Source organism: Colossoma macropomum, unplaced genomic scaffold, assembly GCF_904425465.1.
Source record: "Colossoma macropomum unplaced genomic scaffold, Colossoma_macropomum, whole genome shotgun sequence".
Classification (NCBI taxonomy): Eukaryota; Metazoa; Chordata; class Actinopteri; order Characiformes; family Serrasalmidae; genus Colossoma; species Colossoma macropomum.
This window is the reverse complement of record NW_023494795.1, coordinates 4,609,581-4,621,584: the sequence shown is the minus strand read 5'-3', so window position 1 is coordinate 4,621,584 and position 12,004 is coordinate 4,609,581. Positions and strand designations below refer to the sequence as shown.

Sequence of the window (12,004 nt, the reverse complement as noted above, 5' to 3'; positions counted from 1 at the left end):
CCTCCCTATCTGAAATTTCAGGCACTTAGACAGCAGCCTGGAGACCAGATCAAATGTCCCCGATTACAAAGCTGATTTGATAACACGGCTTCCTCGGATACTTACTGGGGAGAGACAGCACTCAGTCGACGTTTGATGCTTTCAGATTAGATTGGATGTATTTCTCACATTAGTCTCAGATGATTATGAAAGGAGGGGAGGCATTAGCACTGTCTCCTTCCTCAAATAACCCCCAAAGTGCATGTAAGGCTCATTTGAAAGTATTAAGTTTAATTAAATCTTCTGAAAAGAGACAGATTTGAGAGAGAAGAGAGCCAGTAGCGCCACATGCTTCCATTCAGAGGTACACGTGATGTGAGTGGGTGTGCAGAAGGCTTTTCTTCCTTCGCTAAGAGCGCATACAGTAGAGGCTTCGCCATCGGCTCCTCTAGTTTGACGCAGACAAGAGCAACATCGAGCATGTGGGTGTTGACTAGTTCTCAGCTTTTGAATGATTGATATTCCGGAAAGCCTTTAGCTACAAATACGCCTGGATTGCTCACTTATTATAACTGAGGGAAAATGTGTAAGATGAAATAGATGTACATGGCCAAAAGTATGTGGACACCCCTCCAGAGTTCACATTTTCAGCCATACTCATTGTAGACAGGTATATAAAATTGTGCACATAGCCATGCAGTCTCCATAGACAAACATTGGCAGTAGAATTGGTTGTATTGAAGAGTTCTGTGACTTTAAACGTGGCACTGTCAAAGCATGCCAGTTTCTGCCATGCTAGATCTGCCCGTCAACCGTAAGTAGGGGTGTGCGATATGACGATATCAGATCGTGAAGGATTATTATGTGTCCACGATATGCCATCACAGGGAGATCGTTGGATCGTGTTACAATGCACTAGGGGTGGGAATCTTTAGGCACCTCACGATTCGATTCGATTACGATTCAGGGGGCTGCGATGCGATTATAAAACGATTATCAATGCATCTCGATGCATCTTTTTTTCTATACATGATTTCTATTTTCTTACTGTCTAAGGACTTGGTAGTTTTAAAACAAAGTATTTGTAATGATCCATAGTGAATTTACGTCCAATATCTTTTATTAATAAATCAAATGGAAGTGATGTGGCAAGTGAACTAGTAGGCTCTCATTCACTGCTCTGGTTCGGAGCACATGAGACGCTGCTGCCACTCATCTGCGATAAAATGCGCTGTTAAGGTGAAATAAGGTCCAGTGGTGATGGATGACCACGCAGCAAATTATATGTACTTCAGTGATTTTATAACTTCGGTTTTGGTCTCGTGATAGGGGGCGGGGGGGGGGAGTGTGGAGCGTGAAAGACTGCAGGTCATGTAGCAGCGAGGTTTCGCCTGGCTAGTAGCGAACGAAAAGGAAACGAGAAAGACAGACGAACATTGGGAGATTAATGGACTTATAAATTCGCATTTATAAGCAGCGCAGTCGGTTTCCTGGTACATTAAATCTGCAACGAGAGACTGTCAAACACTAAAAAGCGGCGAAGCTGAAGTCAGTTTCTCTTTTTAATTTTCCCGTTCCACCTTAAATGGTGCCGCAATTACATTCGGCATCTCAGTCAGAATTAAAGGTGGAACCGGAAAGTTCAGCAAGAAGCTGGAGAATGAGAAGCGACTTCAGCCTCGTAAAACAACCGAAAGCTGAGACATTTTACAAGAAACTATTCAACTTATGAGGAAAAGTTTTCTGGCGGAGATGGGAGGAAAGCGGCTATAGCTGAAGCTTAAAGCAGAGCAGAGTAAGTCTGCGTGTTCGTTTATATTGTTTAGCCTACACTAGGACATCAGCACATACTGAGACATGCTGGACATTAAATGTTGCGGCTCCCAAGGTGGTTTGATTTTTGTTGAAAGGACAAAATGGCTCTTCTTATCATTTGTGTTGTGACTCCTGACCTAACCTGGCTTTAATGCAGAGGGAGCCGGTCGGATTTCTCACTCCTCCAGTAGTGTTTTTGTTAAGTGCCGCCACAGACTGTCCGGGCGCTGCACTTACCCACTTCCAAGTTCCGCCCCTTGCGTTCCGTCAACATTACGCTATAAATTAAATATTTAGAAAATTGATTTTTGACATTTGTGAATCGATTCAGAATCGTTCACGTCCGCATCGCGATGCATCTAAGAATCGATTTTTTCCCCCACCCCTACAATGCACATTATATCCGATGCAGTTCTATGCACATACAGGCGATGTGGGTTTTTATTTTCCCTCAGTCAAAGCGCACTATTTCCCACCCCAGAGACACGCAGATAAACCAATCATAGCGTACCATCATGCCTCGCTTTCCCCTCCCCTTTTTCACAAGCGGGAAGCCATGAATGAAAACACCGGCGAACAGTTAGTCCCCAAAAAAAGTCAACGTCAGTAAAATGGAACTAGTTTGGATTTTCCCAAACTGATGCGACACAAACCATGGTGATTTGCAGAGTTTGCACAGAGAAGGTTCTCACGTCGGACGGCAACATAACAAACGTTTTCAACCATTTAAAGCGACAACATCCCAAACAGTATGCTGAGAGTCAAGCACTGAGGAGGCCTGCTACACTGCAGCCAGCAGAGGCTAACGTTAACGTTACAGCAAGACCAAAACAAACAACGCTAACATAAGCGTTTGTGAGAGGCGCTCCGTATGAGAAGACAAGTAAACAATGGAAAGAGGTAACAGAAGCAGTAACATTTTATCTGGCAAAGGATATGGTTGCTATCAAAACAGTGGAAAACGAGGGGTTCCAAAGACTCCTCAAAGTAGTTGGTGAGTTATGACGAAGATTTTGAATAAATATTCCCTTAATCGGTGATCAAATAGATTAGATGTTGTAATCAATAACCAAATAGCAAGTATTGCCTAACAGAGAATATTACTTCTCTCACAAAGGGTCTTAGTCTGTCTGTATAGGAGATTCTAGACACTGGAAAGCAGCTGGGTTCACAGAGAGGCCTGTGTGTACCTACTGACCCAGTGAAGAGAGGGGCAAGTTGACCGTGAAAGGTAGAGCAGGCTGGTAAAAACCTGTTGAAGCCAGTTTTTAGGAGTGAGCTCATCATGCGATGGCCAAACTGATGGGTGAAGAGATGCACCTATTAGAGAATGAGCTAATATCAAAATTTGAGAAGTAAGGCGGAGGGATATCACATGACCCCAGATAAATGGGATAAACTGTTGTTTGGAACACTGTATTTGCGCAGTTGGGGTCTCTCGAGACCCTGTGCCACCTGATGCTGAAATAAAGAAGAAGCCTTTTTCTCCCTTCCACAAGAACTCAGTGGCTGAAGTCTTTTATTCTACTTTCTTTTATTTTTGATTGAATACCCTCTTTTATTTTTGTTTATTTTTGTAAGTGATTAAGACAATAATTAGAACAAAACCACAGCACAGAATAGTTTAGATTATAAAACCCATCATATGTCGGGGCTTTGGGCAAGGAAGCAAATAGCTCTTGGTCCCGACAGTTACCAGCTGCAAATACTTTTCCAACACCGCCATTCCACGGATGTTCACTGAATGTCGTGCCAAGATAGAAAACAGCCGACTGCTGGAGCATGAAGTGCTTAAAAATCACCTATCCTCTGTTGCGTCACTCACTACAGTTCCAAACTGCCTCACTAGCACAACGTCAGCACAAGAACTGTGCATTGGGAGCTTAATGAAATGGGTTTCCATGGCTAAGCAGCTGCACTCAAGCCACTGTCTGCCATGCCAAGTGACAACTGGTGTGATGTAAAGCTTCTGCCACTAGAATCTGGAGACATCTATGGAGTGATGAGTCTCACATCACTGTCTGGCTGTCTGATGGATGAATCTGGCTTTGACAGATTCCAGAGCGCTACCTACTGAAATGCACCTATGTGATCAACTTATTATTTTATTAGCTTTCAAAAGATATACAGCTTACGTTCCTGTTCAGTGTAAACCAACATGAATAAGTACAGTCAAGATCACAGTCAATACATGTACATATGAAAACACTGTCACACCACATAAGAAACATTAGTATAGGGTGAGTTTTGCGGGCCTGCTGCTGGAGTTTTTAAACACTGTGTCCACTCACTGTCCACTCTATTAGACACTCCTACCTTGTCAGTCCACCTTGTAGATGTAAAGTCAGAGACGATAGCTCATCTGCTGCTGCACAGTTTGTGTTGGTCATCCTCTAGTCCGTCATCAGTGGTCACAGGACGCTGCCCACAGGACGCTGTTGGCTGGATATTTTTGGTTGGTGGACTATTCACAGTCCAGCAGTGACACTGTGGTGTTTAAAAACTCCAGCAGCACTGCTGTGTCTGATCCACTCGTACCAGCGCAACCACCACCACGTCAGTGTTACTGCAGTGCTGAGAATGACCCACCACCCTAATAGTACCTGCTCTGTGAGAGTCCATGGGGGTCCTGACCACTGAAGAACAGGGTGAAAGGGGGCTAACAAAGTATGCAGAGAAACAGATGGACTACAGTCTGTAACTGTAGAACTACAAAGTGCACCTATATAGTAAGTGGAGCTGATAAAATGGACAATGAGCGTAGAAACAAGGAGGTGGTCATAATGTTATGCCTGATCGGTGTATAGTCCCAGAATTTGCTAATCTCAGTACAGTCCCAAAACATATGCAGGAAAGTGCCGACATAATCAGCATTGCCAACAGTACAATAAGGTATGGGAACCCTGCCCATTTTATGTTTTAAGTATGGTGTGGAGTAGGCCCTGTGTATACATTTAAAATTAATTAATTGATGAGCAAGGTAACAATCAGGTTAGACAACATCCGGTCCCACACGGGATGGAATCCAAGCTGGTTCGGCTCCCATTCCCATTTAAATGTTACTTCTAAAGTAGAGTAAGATTTATCTAATATAGAGTTGTAGATATGTGACACTAATCTCTGTTTAGAAACCCGATGGTTAAACCATTCAGACATCGGATGTGAGGAAATTGAACTGTCCCAGGATGCTGTTGAGTCTAAGATACAGAACCCCACTAAACACGTTTGAGGTGAATTGGAACGTCGAATGGAAGCTAGGCTTTCTCGTCCAACATCAGTGCCTGATCTCACAAATGCTCTTCTGACTGAATGGGCACATATTCCCGCAGACACACTCCAGAATCTTGTGGAAAGCCTTCCCAGAAGAGTGGAGGGGCAACTCTATGTTAATACACATGGTTTTGGAATGGGATGTCCAACGAGGTCATGTAGGCGTGATGGTCAAGTGTCCGCATACTTTTGGCCATGTAATATACATCCATACCCATATAGCTGTTGTTAGTAAATCAGTAAATATCACTACAGTGGGTTTTTCTGTTCTCCCAGTCTGAAAGACGCGGTTAACAGGCTCCTTTTGAAGAGGAGTTTAATTAAATTTTATGTGCAGTTCAGCTAATATGCTCACTACTCTGATTTCGTGCCCCTCAGATGTGAACTCTGATTGACTTTTCCCCTTCAGTTATTACTGTTGTGTTCTCTACTGTGGGTCAGAGAGAGTTCTGCAAACGTCTACCGTTCAGTTTACATTTGGTTGTAGGTATTTGTTGTGTGTGTGTGTGGATGAAAGGTTGATTTGCGTTTATTTGTGCGTCTGTTATGTAATCTTTCATGTGACGTTTGTCCCCTCTGCATTCAGGCTACAGCACCAGCCACTCACGCTCCTCCAGCCTATCAGAATTCACCCACAGGAGGAACACCTCAGTGGGCAGTGCCTCCACAGGCATCGGCAGCATCCCTGAGCCCAGTGAGGAGAACCACAGCACCACAGCGCCCCCTGCTGCTGCTTCTGGAGCCTGTGCCGCCCTACCCGAACACCCCGCCACACCTGATCGAGCCTCCAGCAGGTTAGTAGTATGGCTTTAGATCAGAGGGTCTTAATTTCAGGCCTGGTAACCTCTTGCACTGTTTTTCCTTCCTTAAAAACACAGCTGATTTAACTCTTTAGGTAACTATAAAATCTATAATGAGCTGAATCCGGTGTGCTAGACTGAATAAAATGCAGGAGAAAGGTTCTCCAGTACTGGGTCAGAAGCCCTATGCTGGCCTTCTCGTGACTTACAAGCACTTTCAATAAAGAATCCTCGCTTATCATGTAAATTAATTCAAGATTTAATCTGTCTCGAAAGACCATGTGAATAAATCACGAGTCCAGGTGTTATTTTCTGTTTATACAGCTGGAAGGCAATGAAACCCTAATCCATACATTGCACCTTACATGGCTTTAGTCCAAATTTGTCTGTTTTGATGCAGTCGAGGTTGAAGCTGTTCCTCCCACGCAGGTATCCGGTGAAGCAGGACTCGATGGAGTCTCAGCTAAAGCGAATGGATGCCACGCGGGTGGATGCTGACGACGTGGTGGAGAAGATCCTGCAGAGCCAGGACTTCACCCACAGTCTGCTTGACTCCAGCGCTGAAGGTAACCATGGCAACCCCATTTTCTGACCAGCCTTATGCTTCTGCTTCCAGCCTGAGACATCCTTGTTTTATTCTGTCACAGGCAGTTGCTTTTTAAGATCTCTCTTCAGCTCTGAGAGAAACTGACACCAGTATTTTATACCGTGTTACAGAAGAGGGTCTTCGCTTGTTTGTGGGTCCCGGAGGGAGCACAGCCCTTGGCAGCCATCATCTACCTGCCAGGTACAACAGTAAGGCAGAGTGCAGCCCATGGCACACAGGAGTGTTCAGCAGTGTCATCAGAGAACTGTTAATGTGAAGTATATGATAAAAATGCCCCCTAACTAAATGGTCACACTTTAATTTGAACAGTCTTTTTATATCTGGAAGTTTGTTCACATCTGACAGAAATCAAAAAAATAGATATGAGTGTTTACTAAAGCGGATTTCGTTCTGACCTGGAAAACGCTGTTATATTGATAGGCCGCTTGGTCAGCAGCCTTCTCGAATATGCTGTGGCAAAATTCCTCTAACAGCTGGTATTATTTCTGGATCAGATTTTACAGTTCAGCACAATTAATCAGTATTTAGTACTGGGGGTCATCTCACCCTACATCGGCCCTGCTCTGCGACTTTCCACAAAGACTTGCCAAGATTTTCTTTCCTATTTTTTTCCGCAGGGTTGGTGCTGGTGCCTACGAACAGGTGGTGATCAAGCGCTAGAGCTGGAAGCTGCCAAGCAGAGAGGCAGTACAAACCAAAGTACAGGAGGGAGGTACACACAGGCTCTCCAACCTCTCATCCTTCTGGCAGTGTGTTTCACCCACCCAGCCTCACTGTTTGCCAGCGACCGGGGATTTTAACAGAACAGCACCCTCCGCTGGCTGGGTGGAGGCATGCACATCTCTGGAGCCTGGGGTTAATGATATATGACTGTGGAAACTTGTGAGGTTAAGTTACAGATCCCAACACTTTCCCTCTTTGAGTCAGAGGAGGAAAACTGTACTTACTGATTGGAACAGGAATCAGATTCCTCAGTGTTTTGCTTGTTTCTAGGTTGGTTCTAGGTTTTGTTTTATGCTCCATTTTTTGAATCTCATATGTTCAGCAGCTGTTGGGTGGGGGGTTCTCCCCTTTATCAGTTATATTTGGGAGTATTTATATGTTTTGTGCATCTCCACCACTTATCTCAGTATGTGTGTGTGTGTGCACTGCAGATACAGTGCTGCAGTGTTCTTTACAGAAGGTGACCTCACTGTTGCGGTGTGTTTGCTGATCTCATTACGCTCTGAGGGGAGATCGAACGGACTCTTCTTTTGTTCCACACCTTTGGGATGGAAGCTGAGACCAGGGAGGACAGTTCACCTTTAAGGGAGAGAATTAGCTTGCGCACTCTGTCTACGTGAGTGAGTGCATCACCTTCACATAAAGAAAAAATAAAGCTAAGGAAATCATATTCCGCATGGAGCACTTCAACGTTTAGGGACAGTTTAGGCACAGATTTATGGGGTGGCTATCAGTGCCAGTACAATCTATTCTGTCGTATTTGACCATCAGTCAACCCCAACAGTGTTGAACTTCTGGGCTTTGTACTGTTAATCTGGTCTTGAGTGATTTACAGAGTGTTTGGGGTTCAGCTCAATTGTGGAATTTGAAATATCCAGAAAGCAGCCGTTCTTATCGGGGAATTCTACCAGTTGTCCACAGTTCTGCATAACGCAATCACAGAGATGAAAACCAGTCCATTCAGAATGGTTTGATATGACATGCTCCATTTTAGAGTCAGTAGTTCCTTGGTGGTGATAGTAACTATAATCTGAAGATTAATGCCTCTACCTTACAAACACACTGGCTGATGTCTGAGACATTAGTTTGCAATAGTTTTGACAAAAGCTTTTGGCTTAAAACATATTTTTAAAAAATGTTCATGGTGAAGAGGCACACACAGGATGTTCTAGGGCTCATGTGTCAAACATAGGGCTGAACGATATGTGGAAAATATCTAATTGCATTTTTTCCGACTAGTATTGCAAATGCATTTTTTAAAAATTGAGATTCAGGCTTTTTTGTCTTGAGGCTCGACCCCTGAACATAGTGTGTCAAACTGCCAGTAAGCTGTGGTTGTGATGTCACAACACATGGAGGTTTGGTTGCCTCTGATTGGTCTAACTCGTCTACAGGCGTTTCCCAAACTCTTATTAGGTTCCGTTTCCCCTCTTAAAACTTAAAACAATGTTTTTGCTGATGTACACACTTGATAAAGCTGGTTCTTCGAGGGTTCTTTAGTAAAGACAGTGGTTCCGTGTAGAACCATGAACACTCAAAGAACCTTTTGCATGCTTAAATGGTTCTTTGCATGGTAAAAGTAGTTCTTCAGATTGATGGAGAATGTGTTGTATATGGTTCTATATAGAACCTTTTTGAAAAGAGTTCTCTGTAGGACCAAAATGTTCGTCTATTGTTATAAGCTTGACATCAACAAGCAACAAAGGAACAGTACCAACCCTTTTTGATGCTATACAGAACCACATACAACACATTCTCCAATCTGAAGAACCATTTCACCAGGCAAAGAACTTTTTATGCATGCAAATGGGTTTCTGAGTGTTCATGGTTCTGTATGGAATGACTGTCTTTACTAAACGACCATCTTTTTAAGAACGTTGAAGAACTGTATTTTAAGAGTGTCGGCTATAATTAAAGAAAATTTGCAGGTCTTGCGATTTGAAAATTGCACTGCCTTAAATTGCGATTTTAATATAAAAACGTTTAATCTTTCAGCCCTAGTCAAACACAAGGCCCACGGGCCAAATCAGGCCCGCCACACAATCTTATCTGGCCCCCAAAAGTATTTTAATTTTCTATTATTATTAGCCCATTTAACAGTGTGCTGCACTACAATCCCCAGCATGCACTGCAACGTAATGTGCTCCAACTCGTCTACCCCAACAACAGTCTATGGGACAGCAGTTACACCTCAATTCTACACAATTCTGCGCAATTCCACACCAGTCATATCACCAAATGCATTTCTGCTTCAGTTCAACCAACATAAACACTTAACATGAGCTCAGAAATTGAGCCCAAGTCTTGAACTTGCAGCAAAGAAAGAATGCCAGGTGTCTAGTTCAAGCAGATAGGTGGGTTTAAAAGCCTGAGCACCTGGGGACATTTAGATTTTGAATATTGTCCATGTAATATTTAATAATGTCTACTACAAGCGTCTGCATTTTACTGTTGAAATTTTTGCATATTTTGAATAAACAACGGCCGGTTCAGGTTAAAGCACAACATTAATTAAATATGCAATAAAAACATTTTTTTTCCTCTGGCCCACAGATTTGAGGAGATTTTTAAATGTGGCCTTTTTACTGGTTGAGTTTGACACCCCTGTTCTAGGACAAACTAGTACCCAAAGAAAACGTTTTTTTCAGATTTCGCACTATTTTAAGATTAACACTCCACATGTAGGTTCATTTGTTTTGTATAGCAAAGAAAACTGCTATATTTGTGTTGTAGACATTGTGTACCCTGGTTTCTATCACCATCACTGTAAAGAGTCAGTAAGTGTCTCTACAGTCTCACATCAAACCACTCTAAATGTCTTTGTTTACATCTCAATGATTGAGTTATGCAAAAAATTTCAATTGGTGGATTGGAAATTCCCATTTAACTACAGCTGCTCATTCAGGCGCTGGTTTTAAATTCAGCACAGCTTTCCTTTAGGGCCAAATGCAGGCAAGCTGCAAAGAAACTGCCATTACCAATGACTCTGCCACGTAATGAAGGAATTCCGAGGATATTATAGCACAGTTTTCACATTTGTTATGGCAGAATTGGTCCACAGTGGGTGTGAAAAGGAGTCAAGACTGCAAACCCATCATTCTTTCTAATAACTGATTTATAGTCGCTGTAATGCTTGCAGCTGTTTAGAATAGTTTTAGAAGCATTTCAGAAATTATAGTCCTCAAACTGAATTTCATCTTCTTTTCCTCTCTACCAAAACACAAACACAGTTAGTTGAACACAGTGAATTTATTGCAGTGACATCCTGACTGCTGATGTACAAAAAAACACTACAAATGATATTTTTTTCATTATATTTCTTTATCGTAAACGTGTCCCTGAAGTCAGAGTATTTTGAGGACTTTATAGTAAACCTGTGTCTGTTTCCTGTCTGCCGATGTTAACGTTCTCTATGGTTTTATCCACGTGCGAGTATCTTCACAAAAGCCATACGTTTTATAACGTGATCTCACTTGCCTCTTGCGTGTTTTGAAACTGAGCGGGTGTCTGCGCACACAGCGTAAACCTTCAGTAGCTTTTCAGTAGATTTAAACTCTTTATCTAGAACTGGCACTAAAGACCTATCATGTAGAGCTAGATGTAACAACCAAATGCATGAGTAGGTCTTGGACGTTTTATCTCTTTAGTGTCTTAACTGTTGCCTGTAAGGTGCCATCATATCAGAGGCTTGTCAGATTCAGCAGACTGATTCCTACACTAGTACAAAACATATCACAGTAGGCAGTTTGTTATCACGGATAATCATCTCAGGTTTGTTATTTTAGCCATTATAATTGCACAAACTTTAAGAGAAGTTAAGGGAATATTCACTGATCAGGCATAACGTTATGACCACCTCCCTGTTTCTACGCTCATTGTCCATTTTATCAGCTCCACTTACTATATAGGTGCACTTTGTGGTTCTAGTTACAGACTGTAGTCCATCTGTTTCTCTGATACTTTGTTAGCCCCCTTTTACCCTGTTCTTCAGTGGTCCCTCACAGAGCAGGTACTATTTGGGTGGTGGATCATTCTCAGCACTGCAGTAACACTGACGTGGTGGTGGTGTGTTAGTGTGTGTTGTGCTGGTACGAGTGGATCAGACAGAGTTTTTAAGCACTGTGTCCACTCACTGTCCACTTTGTTAGACACTCCTACCTTGTCAGTCCAACTTGTAGATGTAAAGTCAGAGACGATAGCTCATCTGCTGCTGCACAGTTTGTGTTGGTCATCCTCTAGTCCTTCATCAGTGGTCACAGGACGCTGTTGGCTGGATATTTTTGGTTGGTGGACTATTCTCAGTCCAGCAGTGACACTGAGGTGTTTAAAAACTCCAGCAGCACTGCTGTGTCTGATCCAGTCAGACCAGCGCAACACACACTAACACACCACCACCACGTCAGTGTTACTGCAGTGCTGAGAATGATCCACCACCCAAATAGTACCTGCTCTGTGAGGATCCATGGGGGTCCTGACCACTGAAGAACAGGGTAAAAGGGGGCTAACAAAGTATCAGAGAAACAGATGGACTACAGTCTGTAACTGTAGAACTACAAAGTGCACCTATATAGTAAGTGGAGCTGATAAAATGGACAGTGAGGTGGTCATAATGTTATGCCTGATCGATGTAAATGTATATTAAATCAGCGAAACTCAAACCGAAAGCGATTCATATCCACAATGCAGAATTTCTCTTTACATCACCTTGAAGTATTAAACAGCTAAAACAATCCATTAATGTTTCGATAGTTCACAATTAGTCTTGGTACTTTACATGTTGTAGCAAACAACATGGTGTTTTTAATCTCTT

The 12,004-nt window shown here is 42.8% G+C and overlaps 1 protein-coding gene across 2 annotated transcripts in view; it reads left to right on the top strand.

Moving 5' to 3' along the window:
* fam102bb (family with sequence similarity 102 member Bb) overlaps positions 1-9,229 on the top strand; it is a 41,669-nt gene extending 32,440 nt beyond the window's left edge. For both annotated transcript variants that reach the window (XM_036581247.1, XM_036581246.1), the window contains 4 exons: positions 5,651-5,858; positions 6,294-6,430; positions 6,582-6,651; positions 7,089-9,229. In XM_036581247.1, coding sequence (XP_036437140.1) covers positions 5,651-5,858; positions 6,294-6,430; positions 6,582-6,651; positions 7,089-7,131 — 458 coding nt within the window. In that variant the 3' untranslated portion in view covers positions 7,132-9,229. The remainder of the gene's footprint in view (positions 1-5,650; positions 5,859-6,293; positions 6,431-6,581; positions 6,652-7,088) is intronic.
* The last annotated feature ends 2,775 nt before the right edge of the window (positions 9,230-12,004 follow it).